At 38.3% G+C, this 17951-nt stretch overlaps 1 protein-coding gene across 2 annotated transcripts in view; it reads right to left on the bottom strand.

Annotated features, from left to right (window-relative positions):
- Nucleotides 1-17951, bottom strand: part of LOC124135380 (egg-lysin-like) — a 60819-nt gene that overhangs the window by 31424 nt on the left and 11444 nt on the right. The window contains exons 3-6 of one of the 2 annotated variants that reach the window (XM_046500695.1): nt 17381-17465; nt 16937-17036; nt 2196-2337; nt 663-867 (exon numbers count right to left, since the gene is read on the bottom strand). The exons of the other annotated variant lie outside the window; for it this stretch is intronic. Coding sequence (XP_046356651.1) covers nt 827-867; nt 2196-2337; nt 16937-17036; nt 17381-17465 — 368 coding nt within the window. The 3' untranslated portion in view covers nt 663-826. Of the gene's footprint in view, nt 1-662; nt 868-2195; nt 2338-16936; nt 17037-17380; nt 17466-17951 lie in introns of those variants that run through there. 2 annotated transcript variants of the gene reach the window in all.

Raw genomic sequence — 17951 nt, forward strand, 5'->3', positions numbered from 1 at the left:
CAAGACAGCGAGCCTGACCACCCGATCCCGTTAGTCGCCTCTTACGGACCAGTCGTGAGAGGCAACTAACGGGATCGGGTGGTCAGGTTACCATTTGTATTAGTGACTTAGACAATTTGTGTCAATTGATTGTTTATGGTATGATGAATTCAGGTTTATAGGTATAGCTGAGTTTGAAATATACGGCTTTACATAATAGATACTTTCCCGCAGAATTTGACGTGTATCTGTGTGTATTGTTTTTAGGTTTTAGAAACGTATTTCGCACAACAAGCGTCCCAACAAGCTGCATGTGTGTATGAAGTATTGTTTTTAAGTTTTAGAAACGTATTTCGCACAACAAGCGTCCCAACAAGCTGCATGTGTGTATGAAGTATTGTTTTTAAGTTTTAGAAACGTATTTCGCACAACAAGCGTCCCAACAAGCTGCATACGTCAAAAGTAGACCGACTTACCTGTTCACACGAACAAAATGTGAATGCCCCTTTACTCGGAACTCTCTTGCTTAGTGAAGATGACAACGTGAAGTACGGCACTCTTTTATGAAATTATTCCTATATCTCCCAAACACTTTGTGGCAATGATAATAAATAACCGCTTACTGGACAAGTCAGCCACTGCCTTTAAACGTCAAGTGGACAATTTTAAACATAAATACAAAATTGTAGTAAATCTATTTATTCTGGAATGTACAATCTTTCCGTTTTAAAAATCGTGCAACAAATAGCCAACCCATGTTAGGATGGTGTCATAGGTCCCCGTGTTTGACGATGTTTTCTGTATCTGTTGACATGCACGGTGCATGAAGCTGTCTTCTTCATGGGTTTCACTTGCCCATGTATTTAACTGGGACATCTGCCGGGCGCACTGTAATAATAAAACAAAAAGTACATTATGAGTACACAACAATACACTTAAAACGAAGGGATGAACTTTATTCTCAAACAACGAATACTTTCTGTTGTATTATGCGGTAGTCACCTATTCAGTCCTAGCTGTATGATTTGTTTGTTGTTTAAACGCGGCACTCAGCAATATTCCAGCTATATGACGGCGGTTTGTAAATAAACGAGTCTGGACCAGACAATTCAATGATTGACATCAGCATCGATCCACGCAATTTGGATAGGTCGGAGACATGCAGTAACCAAGTCAACGAGCCTGACCACCCGATCCCGTTAGTCGCCTCTTACGACAAGCATAGTCGCCTTCTACTGCAAGTATCGGCAAACAAGTATGGACTGGGCTTATAATTTTACTAACGATCCATGTTATGCAATCAGATAAGTCACCGAGCATGACGACCAGATCCCACTTTCTCAGCTCTTAGAAAAAGCATGAGGTACTGGCGATCAATTCTGACCCGTAATCGGCACAGATCTATATTAAAGAAATATAACTATCTGAACATATAGAGATAAATAAAATGACAGTGATTTCACGATATCGGATTCAGCAGGGACAAAATTAACCAAGACGGTCTACTCGTCCGTTTGTTTGTTGTTGTTTTTTACGCCGCACTCAGCAATAGTCCAGCTATATGACGTTGGTCTGTAAATAATCGAGTCTTGACCAGGCAATCCAGTGACTGATATCATACACATCGATCCACGCAATTGGGATCGATGACATGCATCAACCAAGTCAGCGAGCCTGACCACCCGATCCCGTTAGTCGCCTCTTACGACAAGTAAAGTCGCCTTTTACGGCAATCATGGGTTGCTGAAGACCTATTCTGCCTGGATCGTCCGAATAGTCAAGTGATAACATATAGCAAAATTAGCAAAAAGCCCCAAAACGCTTCTACTAGCATTCGGGATAACAAAACTGGTTCGGGCAAGCGCTGATTTCCTTCCATGGTCACCGTCTTAGGCCACGCCAACTTGCGAACTATTGTTAACTTTTGGCTGACTATAGAGTGCTTCATTATTGTGGTGAACAATGTTTACTGTTTTTATGTTACTGAAGAAATAAGCTATCTGTGCAGTACAGTTAACTTTTTTTCACTGTGTAAGCCCGCATGTAGCAGATTTTCGCTGTCTGCACATCGGGATTTACGTTTACATCTCCATTAACATACTGAGATCACTGTGTAAGCCCGCATGTAGCAGATTTTCGCTGTCTGCACATCGGGATTTACGTTTACATCTCCATTAACATACTGAGATCAATTCTTAATAATATCCAATACTTACTTCTATTAATTTCTTCCATGTATGGCAGATATTTTGGGATCATGTTCTTATCTTTCAGGAAGTCGTAAAAGTAAGCCATATCAATACGTCTTCCAATTTCGGCACCTAACCGTGTGTAGTCACCAACAACTGGAGTTCTGCCCTGTTGAAATGAGGAAATACATATGTTAATTCAATAAATACACTGAGGAAAAAGTCTAGCAACTAAATTAGAAACAGCGGCCAGAACATAGGTAAACAACGAATTTACCGTCCTGCCTGGTAGGTTCCACGCAACAGTGAGAAGGGGTATCCTTTTTCAGTCAGGGTTAGAAACGGAACAGTTTTTGTCCACTTGTCCTTACAATGATAAGATAAAGCAAAACCCTTAAAATGGGCCAATTTCTACTAGTCCTTAGGATACCTTTACTATTGGGCAGTTTGGTAAGGACTACAGGACTAGTGCCAATTTCTAACAATCAATCAATCAATGTTTTATTCCAACAAACCACCATAGGTAGTACAGGAACAATACAAATAAAGTTATAACATAAACAATAGATTGTCGTGATCAATCTGGTTCCACAATGAAATCTCGCTGTGACACTGATTCACTACTCCCAAGAATCGGCACTGAATTTGTCAAAGTTTCTGTTGCACTTGCAAGGGCGGGAAGAGAGGCGCCATCTTGTCGGTTCGAGTTATGAATCGGAATGAAGTCATCTTGAATTGGAACTTTCTCCACGATAAAGTCACCAATGTCACAATTGAAATGACCAAAGGCTCCCTGATTATCTCGAACAACTCTTCGTCAAATTAGGATTTACATGAAAATGTTTTGTTGCTCATATTGAAGACAAGCGAAGTTCTTGTCAGTTGTAAGCAGCAACACGATGCACTCATGGGGCGGGGTTGCTAGGAGATCGCGGTCAGAAAGGGGAAAACAAAAAGTTTTATAAAGTAATAAAAGAAATCCGCAGTGCAATCCCAAAGCACCATGTACAGGATATTTTTGAATAATAATATTCACGAAAAAAAAATCTTTTCTTAAAGTGCAAATTAATTTATTAATTCATACCATGGTCGTAACCCTGATCACGTGGTGGGTATTTGGAAGGAATCTTGTGATGAGGCCGTGTGTATAACATTGTTGAACTAGAAAGTGTTTTTACGAGTAAAAACATGTTTCTCCCCACTCCCCTAACCCCCATTCATTCGTTTACTTCACGTTAAACCCCATCTCTTCATTCCCACCCTCCATTACTAAATAACAGAGACAAAAATAGAACTCCTAGAAATTTCAAACTACTAATGGCCACCACTTCAGTGCTTGGTTAATGTGTATACAAAGTTTCGCGAAAAAATATTAAACGGTTTTTGAGTTATGGTCAGGAAACAAAGCTTACCCCCATTCCGAGCCTATGTTCAACTTATCTCCATGGAAACGAGAAAAAATAAAAATGTCAAAAATCTCTAAATAGCAAAAGGCACCACTTCAGTGCTGGGTTAATGTGTATACAAAGTTTCGCGAAAAAATATTAAACGGTTTCCGAGTTATGGTCCGGAAACCAAGCTTACCCCCATTCAGAGTCTATTGTCAAGTTATCTCCATGGAAACGAGAAAAAATAAAAATGTCAAAAATCTCTAAATAGCAAAAGGCACCACTTCAGTGCTGGGTTAATGTGTATACAAAGTTTCGCGAAAAAATATTAAACAGTTTCTGAGTTATGGTCAGGAAACAAAGCTTACCCCCATTCAGAGTCTATGTTCAACTTATCTCCATGGAAACGAGAAAAAATAAAATGTCAAAAATCTCTAAATAGCAAAAGGCACCACTTCAGTGCTGGGTTACTGTGTATACAAAGTTTCGCGAAAAAATATTATACGGTTTCCGAGTTATGGTCCGGAAACCAAGCTTACCCCAATTCAGAGTCTATGTTCAAGTTATCTCCATGGAAACGAGAAGAAATAAAAATGTCAAAAATCTCTAAATAGCAAAAGGCACCACTTCAGTGCTGGGTTAATGTGTATACAAAGTTTCGCGAAAAAATATTAAACGGTTTCTGAGTTATGGTCCGGAAACGGTGGGAACGCCGACGCCGACTCCGACGCTGACGGGAACCGTGCCAAAAACAATATGTCTCCCTCCATTCTGGGGGAGACATAATTCAACTAACCAGGAAGGTTGTTGAAGCACATTATGACAGATGCTCGTCATCGATGGAGAAAGACACATTGTTGCTTTGAGCTTCGCGACAAAACATGTGTTCATGCCGAAGTAGTTTACAAGAGAGGATGATCTGTGCAGCCAGTGACCTGAATAAGCTTGATGAAAATAATGTTGAAATCCATTTTCTCGCACATGACAGAATTAATGTGAACAAATATTTATTTGAACATCGTTTCGAAGTCTGTGAGGCTGTCCGTATTTTAATATTCTTATTTCCATTGCGACGTGAAATAATATAATGTTTTCGTGTCTTAATTTTGCTGCCGCTGTGGAAAATTGCGCACCGATCTATTAAAAGAAATACTACTAGCTCAACTTTATAAAAGAACCAGATCAACTTTATCTTTGTTCCGTTGTTTATATAAAAAAGTCGCTTCCGAAGCAAAGCGAATCGATCTACATAATAAACAAATTCATAGACTAGATTCTAGTACCAAGTGTTTAAACTTTTTTTTAAATGTCATAAAATAACTTACACAATTATTGAAAGACATTTTTTGATAAGTAATATATATTTTATCTCGTCCGGCCGCTCTCTGGTTAGTTTAGGCTTGAGGGGAGAAACACATACAAACAAGTATTTGTCACAAAGTGACGAAATGTCCCCCGCCTGTATATACACCATATTACCAAATATGAAGACAATCCAGCGATTAGTTCTTGAGATATCGCGGCAACAACGTTTTCCAACTCCAAAAGCAGATTTGCCTGCTGTGACCTTGACAATGGGGTCAAGGTCACCAAAACAGACTGGTGTCTGTATATACACCATAGTTCCAAATATGAAGACAATCCAGTGTTTAGCTCTTGAGATATCGCGGCAACAAACAGGTGGGACGTACGGACGGACGGTCGTGATTACTATATCCCCCGCTTCGCGCTTTCGCGCGGCGGGGGACAAAAATATGGATGGCCTTATGCAAATGACACTTGGCATGCCAGTCAAGAGGGATCTGGGTCACTGGGACCAGCCAAGTTTCACGGATCGAGTTACTTCGGCACGAAGAGCTTCATCGGACAAGTGTGACTTTGCCCAAATACATTGCTACTGGGCAAGAAAAAATGTCACGGAAACAACAAAAAACTACTTTGATCACGTGAAAATATTTTTGACCATTACCAGGATTTTTTACACGATCGTTGTCATCCAGATTCCAGATGAAGGCAAGACGAACACAACGAAGAAAAACAGTTGAAATCACCGATTACTGTGTTTAACCCTCTGGATGCCGAGGTTTTTTTTCTGACGCACATTTTCCTTAGATTGGAAAAGTGAAGGTTGTGCGAGAATTGCGCTCACGCGACACTGGATCTACCCCTGGCTATAAAATTACGCAGAGGTGGAGAATATTAAATTTCCTATTTGATGGTGTAAATTTAACTGCAAATATTAAACCGGTTTAAAAAAAATACACTTCTAAGTGTTGTCCGAGAATTTATTCTGCGGTATCAGTAATCTTTACGGAAACTGTGAGCGAACAAAATACTGGCTAATATCTGAACGGCATAACTATATATCAAATGGAGTTATATGCGTATGTATAACGACATACATTCAATGCCAAAAATAACATGCCGTAAATGATGAAAAACTGATTTTTCCCTATGACGTCAAAAGGCGACAGAGAGGTTACACACGTACAAAGAAAAGGGGGCATAACTCCGCTTTGCTTAGCACTAGTTTATTGTAACTCAGGTCAATTGGTGAGAATTAGCTGTGGGTAAGGACAATTTATTTTCGTGGTGTTTTGTTCACGAGGAACCAAACTATTCCAACACAAATATCCATATTGAAACTGTATACTGTTTAGTTATTAAAAAAACCCATAAGAAATGATGAAATCGTACTTCATAAAAAAAGAGGTAATAGAGAAGTGGATGGCCCTATCTAACCTATAACTTAGTCCTTAGATTCCAACATTCTCCTGTTTGTGTAAGTGTAATTTGACGAATGTTGGACCATTATTAATGGAGCACTAGCCTTATCAAATGAAATGAAATACCCCAAAAAAATAACACCATTCCTTTTGACGTCATGGCTGGTGTTGTCTTTGATAACGTCGGAGAAAGACGACATTGGTATTTTGATTAATACATATCTGCCATAATTTTCGTTCATGGTATGGAAAATCTCGATGTGTAAAACGGAATTTGACGTTTTTCGACACAACATAAGATCACTGCTTTCACCAAGTAAATAATGTCTTGAATATGTTAACAATTAGATAGTTTATTGTGTATCTTAATTGGACAAGACACGCACCTGTTTAACATCAATTTACGTAATGAAATACCCAAAAGAATATTTCAAAACAACCAAAATTATATTCAATATTGGACATATATTTGTTCATTATTATGTTATTATTTCTCTTCATCTTGTCTCAGAATTACACAATAAAAGATGCGAAGAAAGCTCTATTGGTATAGAATTATCAGGATAATCGTATAAGGTTGAACAAACGGGGTACCTGGCATGGGTTTTATTTTTTATAGTTTTTACAATTCCTGGAGAAATAAAGTAAACAGTTTAATATCCTGTGTTCACAATATTGAAAAAATAGAATGAACCCATTGATTATATTATGCAAAACGAGAGGAATAATTCGTAAATTGTTTGTGACAAACGCGCACTTGGCGAATCATTAAATATCACTGTTCTGTATATCAAACGACATAAAAAACCCGATTCAATTGAGAAATGTGTGCATATATTTTAACGAAACATATTATCCATTTTGTGAAAGTAATATATTCAGTTTTATTTATAAAATAAATATGAAACAGCTATTCATGGACATTGGTTATATGAACTTATAATATTGACTATTACACATCCCAAGAAATACGTACATGCTGCAGTTACATTTACACTTCATCTTGTAACACTTGTCCAAAGGAAACAACAAAACAAACAAAAGAAAAGAAATATCGTATTTGACACTATAAACCTGTACATTCTTATGTAAACAATGTTCAAACAAACAGATTATCAAAGGTTCGTTCATACATGGTGTGGCCTATATGTACGTATGATATCATTTTGAACATTGACAAATATCCAAAGGGAATTAACTCTTTCAACACCGTAGGCCGGTTATCCGGCCAAGAACCATCGAGTCCCCATACACCGCAGGCCGGTTATCCGGCCAAGCCGTAGTCACGTCAAAATAGTATATATATTTTATGGACCTACCTGTAATGTCATTCATTTATTAAATCCATCACATTTCACAATGTCTGAAATACATATTCCATTTCAATTTAACATTTTTTATCGTTAAATTAAAAAATTATTCACTGTTTCTCGCGATGTTATTGAAAATAAAATTCTCGGACACACATTTCGACAACGGGTCCACATCGAACACGTCAAAGAGGAAAATAAAGACGTTTTAAACAAATCTTTATATATATTATACAAAGTAATAAATAAAATCAACAAAAATATATCTAAAAGTAATCAAACTTACATGTAAGTTATTATTTCCATCTTTTCGTGCGATCGCGTGTAATGTAAGTCAAATGACATCTCGGCTTTCGTCGCCTTGAATTCTCGGCTCGGACACGATGTTTAATGCAAAAATATATGCATGAAAAATCTTTGTCACAGCTCGTAACCTAGCACGATACATTCACGAAGTTCCATATTTTTAATATATATCGTGATTTCCTGTTCAAAATGTTCAGAATAACACGATTTAACAAAATTCTTTCGCAAACTTCTGTAATTTATCGAACACGAGCTTGGTATCACAGCTGTAATTTGATTGGCTGCCTTAGGTCACGTGCTCAAAATTGACCAATCACGAAACTTGTAGCAGATTTCAGCAAGAAAGCGTCATTAGAAACCAATTTTAATCCAATGAAATCGCTTGTTATAACTACGAAACAAAACCAGTCGATGTTACGAGCGTGTAGATGAAGGAATAAGCTTTCCAGCGATGTGTCATATGCCATTCTTCGACGAACGTGTTATTCATACGAAACCTCGAAAACGGGGGTATTTCTTCATTTTACTGAGCGGACAGTCGCTGTTATCGGGAAATGGGTGATGACAGAAACTATTTATAATTCTTTTTAAAATGATTTTCCAATTACGTAAACAATGAAAATAAAACAGAAATAGGTACGTGGATATTATGAAATCATATATTTGCCGAAAATCGTCAAGTTTTCGCTTCCTTGGTCCTTAATCTGGATGTTAACAACGTGTTTGCGTACATTTTTTATTTACAACGAATTTAATTAAGTTGTAAATGCATTATTTTAAATAATTTGAAAAATATAACTTTCATATTTATAAACCATAGGATCAGACCTTTCAAATGGTGTATAACATGTAGTAGCAAATATATTTTACAAGCAGGTATTTTCTTTGATAAATGTTGGCTTCATCTATCACACAAGAGTCTCTGGGAACTCGGTGTCCCAGCGGTAAACACTTCTGGTTGACTGGTGTTGAAAGAGTTAACTGTGTGAAAAAATGCAACAATCATAACTGAAACTGTAAACAGCGTGATACAATGATCGTGTGCACTCTCATTCAAGGACCTTCACCTCAAAGAAATTACCAAATATGTACAACAATGTTGACGTCTGACATCACTACCGGTGACCGACTCTTACAAAATGGCGTGTTCACTGTCATCAATAGGCGGGATTTTGCGAGGGGGCTTTCGTTGATTCAGGGATCGTATATACATAAATGTGACATGTAAGTAATCAGAAACATTCTGACAATCTATGTACTGTTATTTGTTGTTATATTTCTTATTGAAACCAACGGAAATAGTCAGACATTCCGATAAATACCGTTGTCGTTGTGCGTGATTTTGCGTCAGTCATGGCGTCACACAGAACGATAACTATGACGATTTCTGTAGAAAATATCAAATCATTGCAATGTATCTATTTTAAATTCCCTAATTCTTCCTACGATTCTCTTTCCATGCATATTCTGAAAATGTTGAGCCAATATCTTGAACAAATAGACGAATGTATAGCTCAAAATAGGAGAAAATGCTACACTGTGTAAAATCTGAATTTTGCTTTGTTTACATTTCAAACAAGTGCAGTTTTTCGAGCACAGCGTTCGTTTTCACACCTAATTTGTTTTGCTTGATTTCATCTAGTAACTTTGTATTGGTGACAAAGACCATTTGTTATTTGATTCTAAAATGTATGAGGAATTCAAGGATGTATGTATCGCAGCTACGTTTGAAATATACGTGATTGTTACAGGCGCCTCAAAACCGGTGTACCTGAAACGTGACTTTGTAAACACTATCCAATATGGAGGAAAGTTCACATCGGCGTTCGTGTTTGCGCATTTTCTAAAACATTCGAAACGATTGTAGGGTTATCGGAGACGTTTTGGAATGATCATTGGTGATTTCATAAAAGACAGATACCCGTGATTACTTATATTCTATTTTTGAAATTCATTTCTCCGAGTAAATATCCGAAAGTTAGATTTCAAAACATGCTGTAAACAACCCTTTTAGTGGTGAATTAGCAATGTGTAAAAAATGGCGATTTTTACGATGTACCTAATTTTCAGTAATTTTTGCTTGGCCTAAAATTCCAGTGGATGATATCACAGAACAGGAAATGTCCCACCTTATTCAAAACTGTGAAGTGTATTTTAGTGGCTGATGTATTTTTAATTTTATTCGACTTCAAAGCGGGGGTTGTAGAGGAGGGACATATATGTCCCTCTGGCATCCAGGGGGTTAAGTGAGAAATGCTATTTGTAAACTGCAGATATACCGTAAACCACAGGATAACGATTGGTGCCGTGACACATATTATGTTTTTTGGGGGGTTCAATTACACTGTTCATATTCATCACGACAAACGTATTAATTCGTTGTCGTCGGGAGATCTAGAATAGCTCAGAACAAGAACGTCTATAATTTCTGTGTTGGACTGCGTTGGATATATCGTGGACATTCCGCGGTATCATTTTATGAAGATGTGAAGACGACATGGCAGGTAGGTTTTGAAACCAAAGACCTACGCGTTTGTTGAAAAATCTTGGAATCGTTTGATAGATATTTATTACCATTAAAACTTACGTCCTTGTTGTCAAACGGTCCACGTGGGTGGGTGTTTACATGACGTCACCCGTTTACGCATTAACCAATGAAATGTGTGTGTTATCATGACGTCATTTTGACCTTTCAGATCACTCGTATAAGCTCCGCCCACTAGAGTGCGGTAGTTCCTACCGAAGATGCCCCTTTAAGTTGTAAATGCATTATTTTAAATAATGTGAAAAACATAACTGTCATATTTAGAAACCATAGGATCAGACCTTTCAAATGGTATATAACATGTAGAAGCAAATATATTTTACAAACAGATATTTTCTTTGATAAATGTTGGCTTCATCTATCACACAAGAGTCTCTGGGAACTCGGTGTCCCAGCAGTAAACACTTCTGGTTGACTGGTGTTGAAAGAGTTAAAAAATGAATGAAAAGACAGGTTCATAAAATTATATACAGGGTTAGAAATTGGCACGTGTCCTATAGTCTAGCCAAACTGCCCAATAGTTAAGGTATCATAAGGACTAGTAGAAAATTGCCATTTTAAAGGGTTTTGTTATATATTATCATCATAAGGACTAGTGGACCAAAAATGTTAGTTTCTACCGCTGAAATTTATTATAGATCTACCCTCTATTTTGACGAGACTACGGCTTGGTCGGTCTATCGGCCTGCTGTGTTGAAAGAGTATATTGGCTCTTCAAGCAAACTTTCTTGAAACCTATTTTTCTTTTGACAAAGTTTCGGTGATGCCATTTGGACCGTAGTCCTTGACACTGACAAAATACTGTGAACAAGGTCTGCGATTGGCATAACTCTTTCAACACCGTAGGCCGGTATACCGGCTAAGAAGCATCGAGTCCCCTGAGGTGCATTCAATAAGCCGTTTGGTGCCGAGGCGCCAGCGAGCACCTCCGAATATTTTCTAATGAACGGAACGCACGCTGAGAGCGCTTTCTAGCGCCTCCGCGCATACTGAGGAGGAGGCACGCCGAGGGACAAAGATGGCTGACTTGGACAAATGCGGGGCCTGTGAACATTACATTTTCGACATGGAACAACTTGTTAGACATACACGGACTCAGTGGTGAAGTTTGATACCACCACATAAGTAAATACATTTATTGGAAGACTTTTCACTTGTTAAAACCAGGACATTCCAATTGTTTTAGCTGCATTTTGAAGCCCCTCGCAGCACGGAGTATTTTCCCTTGCAACCCATGTTAATTTCAGTACCGAAAAATTCCTTTTCACGCGTCTGTTTGTGAACAAGATACATGTATAATAAAATTTGGTATGAAGTTGCAGTTTTGTCCCAATAACACTCATATGATTTCTTTTTGTAAACATTTGACATGTATCATTATGCGATATAAACCTTCATTTGTCGAAACTGGAAAGTAAATTGAGATATTTTCATAGGTGTCTATCTTCTCTTAAATAAATCTAAAACATTGCGAATTGTTGTTTTTTTACTGCAGTTACAATATTCCAGCAATATCAGGGCGGCCTGTACATAATCGATTTTGTCCCTGACAACTTTACCACCAGTGGTTGATTTGGACAACGTACCATGCCTTCGGGGCATTCGTGACCAACTTGTGTTATTCGGGGACAAGCAGTTAGGTTACTGAAAGGGGCAAGTGGTGACGAATGGCCGCCGGGGTACAATGAAACACAATCCACCGTCACCGATCCATTTAGTTGAATCATACAAAATGCATGCATAGATTACTTTTGGTCAATAAACATAACCAGGAATCCCCAAGTGTTGACTAAAAAAACACACCCCAGGAAATATTGTTTTTCCCGAACGAGAGCGAGGGTAATACATTTATTCTTAGACGAGTTTCGTAAAATCAGTATGACAAACATGCGAGTATAATAACTTCTCTGTTACCTATTATTTCTTAATCCATCTGAGCTTTCCTTTAGAGAAATGGACTGATCACGACCGCCGTCTTAGAAAACCACAATTGTTAAATGACGTCAACAGTTTTCAGCTATGACGTAATTTCTTGTGTCAGAATAAAATTTGAAAGACGATAACAATGCCGCCCGGATGACATACATATAGAATACTAAACGAGCTCCAAGTAATACCAATTTTATGAAACTCGTGAATAGTTGTATCTGACGAGCGAAAGCGAGTCATCAGATACCACAACTATTCACGAGTTTAATAAAATTGGTTTTACACGGGAGCGAGTTTAGTATTTCATTTATTACTTGCCATTGATAACGTTTTTAGAATTATACTGTTGAGGATGAATAGGCTTACACCTACACGATCCACGGCATAGTCCAATTGAGTTTAACAGAATAATACTTTAAACACGTCAAAAGTTGAAACGTATGAATTAAATACCATACAACAGTCCACCTTTAGAATTCACAAAATTATCGTAGGGCTAAGACTATCGCAACTCACATACTTTAACAGACTTAAGGACTGTCGTTGCGCTACAATACGATCGCCTTGTGGAACGGGCCTTGCACCTCAAAGTTTACAATAACGTCACAATACCCGATGACGTAATTTGTGGAATTTTGTTGCAAGATCCACCAGCGAAACAATGCAGTGTGACGTCAGCCTAGGAACAAGGTTGCTGGGGTCATCGAGTGTGCATAAGCTCCTCTCAACTCAACACGCAATGTCGTTGAATAAGCCAAGGGATGTTGAGAGCTTTCAATATTTGTTCGTGAAACGTGTTCCGAGAGTTCATAAGCACGCGTTTTGGTATTACACAATGTTTAATACAGCAGTATGTTTATTAAACGGGTGATCTCTTCACGCGCAAATAATAAAATATACTAGTGCGCGTGAACGATATTGCACCAGTGCACATACGATTTTTAGTAACTAGATTTTTTTCTAATCCTATAGGTTATTAATTATTTTTTTGTGATTTATGAGACTTTGTTCTTGCCGTTTTGGCAATATAGTGACATGTCTTATCCGATGTATTTAATTTATTCTCCTTAATAACTGTCCAGAATATACTGAAATTAAATATATATGAATATAAACATCAAACCGTTATGTTTTACCCAAATAACTGGTAAATAAAATACCTGGAATGCAGTTTTAAGAAATAAGATTTTCTTTGGGTTCTTAAATCCACATCTTCGATAGCTTCAATGCAGAACCAGAAGTCCTTATTCACCTAACGTTCCAATTCGACTGTATTTTATTTACCCCAGTAAATACAGTACGACACGAATATAACGAACACGGATAGAGCGAACAAACGGATGCAACAAAACCCACGATTTATCTCCTATATATTATCATATAATATTTACATACATAACGAACTCTCTACAGCGAACTAACGGATATAGCGAACTGATATCTGATCCCCGACGAGCCCATCTACCACTTATTAGTGACTTGTACAGCGAACTGAGAAATCTCATTCAGTGTCAAGTGTCACTGACAATCTAGTTTATATTTTGATTTTCCAATGTTAAATAAGTCGGTAGGATTACATGAGTTGGGTCGACGTATATCACGATAATACCATAAAATAGAGTTTGGTTGTCTGATCGGTGACCGTCTAACTAACGGAAAGTTTATCGTATCTTTATTCTAAACAATAATACTTTACATACACAATGTTCAACAATATTGCTAAATTACGCCATTTTGAAAACCGCGCCCTCTGCCAGATCATTCGATTACTGGTAAATAAAATTACTCCCGAGCGCCCGCGGAGAGAGCTAAGTAAGCTCTCAGAAAGCGCCTCGGCCTGTTGAATGCATGCCTGACACCGTAGGCCGGTCCAAGCCGTAGTCACGTCAAAGTAGTACCGTATTCGACGTAATAAGCGCCCAGGGCGCTCTCAAAATTAAAAATAGGGAGGCCTTATTAGAATATAATTTTCGTGAGAACAAACAAAGTCTATGCGTATTATACACGACAGATATTTTTTCAATAATTTATTCGCCCATAATTAAGGGTGCATATAACACACGAGTGCGTATTATACACGAATAGATAAGTCTTGTGAACATTGATCAATCGGAAGGGGTGCTAATTAGGATTGTTCAATAGCTATTCAATATATTAGCAAATATGGGCGCTTATTACATCGAATACGGTATATATTTGGACCTACCTGTAATATCATTCATTTATTGAATTCAGAATGTCTGAAATACGTATTCCATTTCAATTTCATTTTTTATCGATAAAAAAAATAATATATTCACTATTTCCCGCAGTGTTATTGAAAATAAAATTCTCGGACACACACATTATATTATGAACATCGATTCACCCAATTGGGATCGATGACATGCATCAACCAAGTCAGCGAGCCTGACCACCCGGTCACGTTAGTCGCCTTTTACAACAAGTATAGTCGTCTTTATCGGCAAGCATGGGCTGCTGAAGACCTATTCTACCCCGGATCTTGCAGTTGAAAAGACCTCGGGCTATTGCAAATGATAATGCCCTGAAAAATAGCCACTAAACGGGTACCCAACCCTAATGATCGTAATGGGGTGATTTATCGTAAAGGAAATCCAAGGGCTAAGGATATAGAGTTCGGGGTAACCTACCCTAATACCCGCGACATTTGGATGTGTTCAGCGCCAATATATTATTACCTAATAAACTGCATTCCTGTGACTCATAATAACAATTAATGAATCTGGGCGTATTCAATGACATTGCGCGTAAATATGACAGATCACTGGGAGCAACTGATGCACACGCGATGACCCCCCTGACGTCACAGGGCATTGTTTCGCGGATATGACTGGCAACAATATACACTCTCCTACCCAGATTTCCATGCGGCCGGCAGCCAGCTAGCATAGTACCTCTGCCACAGGCCAGCGCCATGTGACGATTCGTCTCATCTTTCACAGTCCATTCAAGATATTGCATATGCTTTTCATCCGTTTCATGTTTGACAAGTCTACACATTTTCATAAACAAATGTCAAAGAATGGTTAACTTTCATTGAGAAAGTATGCAAATACGTAAAAATCTACTTGTTTTTGCGTAGTTATCCTATGTTTACATTGGTTGTACGGCTCCACGTGCTGTCATCGAAGCCCAACGGAGAGCTAGCGACACGGTCACTTTGATGCATAAATATATATTGTCATGCAACTCGCTTTCGCAATTGTAGTAGCATATCTATATAGTTATGCAAAACAATATGTAAAGCGCCCCCAAATACTTGCATTAGTCCGTTCTATACTGATTTCTGAAAAAGCGCGTTTGTTTACAAACAAGAGAAAAGTCCGGTCACGTGATATGCAAATTAGCCTGTGGCAGTGGTGTTATGCTGAGTCACCACTGCAACGGAGTGTGAACAATATACTGCAAATTACGTCATAGGGTATTGTCACGTGAAAAGACTGCGGTACTGTATTCTAAAGGTAGGCCGACCGTTTTTATTGATACGAAGAGTTTGTTGAAGTTTGAGATGATCTGAGTTGTCAACAAGTGATCATAATGCCAGGAGGAGATCTAACACGACCCATAATTCACGACGGGGTACGATGACATGCATTGAAACCTGGTCGCCTCTTACGATAAGCGTAGGTGGAGATGGGCCTGCATAACCAGTAACCCCGAGCATTATAGTCCTTATAATAACATGAAGCCAAATCTTTAAGAATTGAAAATTTCATCTTATCCTTATGGTACTCTACTGGGTTGTTTGGCAAGCCCAACAGGGGTAGAAACTAAGAGCTTTAGAGCGGAGGCGGGTATTACCGATATGGTAAGGGGGAAACCCTATGCAAATAAAAACATAGTGCATTTGGGCGACGAGTTCTCTCAAATGTGTTTTCGGTCAACTCTATTACCACAATATGCAGTGTGGCCATGTTTTTTATGTAGTGGGTTCGTAACAGGCATGAAAACGCAAACCCGGAAGTTCGGCATTTACCGATGAAGGGTGGGTCTGCCGATGACTTCGGTCGGGAATTACCGATAGTTTAAATTGAACTCACACTTTTAAGTAATTAGTACCTGTGTGTACTGTGTAGTGCTAAAGATATATTTATGAAATCCTAGCCGTGTAAGACCCAAAATAATATGGCAATCGAAGGTTCATTCCGGCAGAGAAAGTATACTAACTTATGACATGCGCATTTATGATGGGTAAATGTGTATGTTTAACGCGTTTGAGATGGGGTTTATAAATCCATCGGTGAATGCCGAATCATCGGTAATACCAGACTCCGCTCTAGTCCCCTTGTCCTTACAATGATAACATTTAGAAAAAACCTTAAAATTGGCATAACTCTTTCAACACCGTAGTCCTTATGATACCTTTAACTATTGGATTGATTGACAAGGACTATAGGACTTTTGCCAATTTCTAACGCTGCTCGATAAGAAAAGTGGCCATTTCTATAGCTGCAAACGGGAGCGAGGGACAAGTATTTTTCCCCAATGATTATTCAATACGATTAAATTCAAGTACTTAATTTTGTCACTCGGGGATACGTACCAGTGCATCGATCTTCTTATTTATCCAGAGCATGTAATTCGCCCAGTGGGTCTGCATGTAACGTCTATTGACGAAGTACAGCGCCTTCTTCTGAACGGTACTAAACAACAGATTTACATGAAAAATTGAAAACTACATTACAAAATGAGTTATCTCGTAATCGACGCACATTTAGCTCTACTGCAGTACACCTCATCCACAGGGTGCTGAACATTTCATTTCATTCAGCCTTACACGCTTAATATCTCTCACAGGAACTCGAGGATAGCATGTATAATATATTCGTATAGAAAAAAATCACAACTCTTACTCGAGCAAAACACAATTTTATATGTCAAATTAACATCCCCCCCCCCCCCCCGTCCCCCCCATCTTGTCCAGCGAGTACGAGATAAGCTTTAACGAAAATGGCCCGTGACCATAGAAATGATATCATATACTTACGACAATGTTCTGCCATGAACTCTAAGCCATTTGACCAGCCCTCTATCGAATCCAGCAATGATCTGTACCTTCAGTGCAACTTCAACTTGAACGTCAAATGTAGTGAAATTAGCATTAAAACGAAACATATCAAACGTCTTCGCTTGCATTTTACCGGATACCTTTCCGCCATGTATGTTTGATTCTTCCAATATATACGAGTCATGTTTCAAAATATGTTTGGTTGGTTATATTTGAACAAGAATTTATACGGTATCAGAACATTTGAAACAAATAACAGGCCCAATCCATGCACAAACCACGGAAGGTATCCGTTGCCAAGAAGTTCGATATGCATGCAACCTTTATTATAGTAAATACTATGATCGAGGAAATAAATCATGGTAGGCGGTGATATTGATAATAAATATGAATTAGGACATTTTCAAGATTTTAACAGGACATTGCCAAGTTTGAACATAATCAGTTTCACAGTGTGGACGTAGCTCGGTCGGGTTAGCTGTCGGGCTAACCCGCAGGTCGCGAGTTCGCCTCCGACGGATTCTCTCAAAAACTGCTTGCTTGTCTTGAC

This window comes from Haliotis rufescens, unplaced genomic scaffold (assembly GCF_023055435.1).
Source record: "Haliotis rufescens isolate VD_foot unplaced genomic scaffold, xgHalRufe1.0.p SCAF_6, whole genome shotgun sequence".
NCBI lineage: Eukaryota > Metazoa > Mollusca > Gastropoda > Lepetellida > Haliotidae > Haliotis > Haliotis rufescens.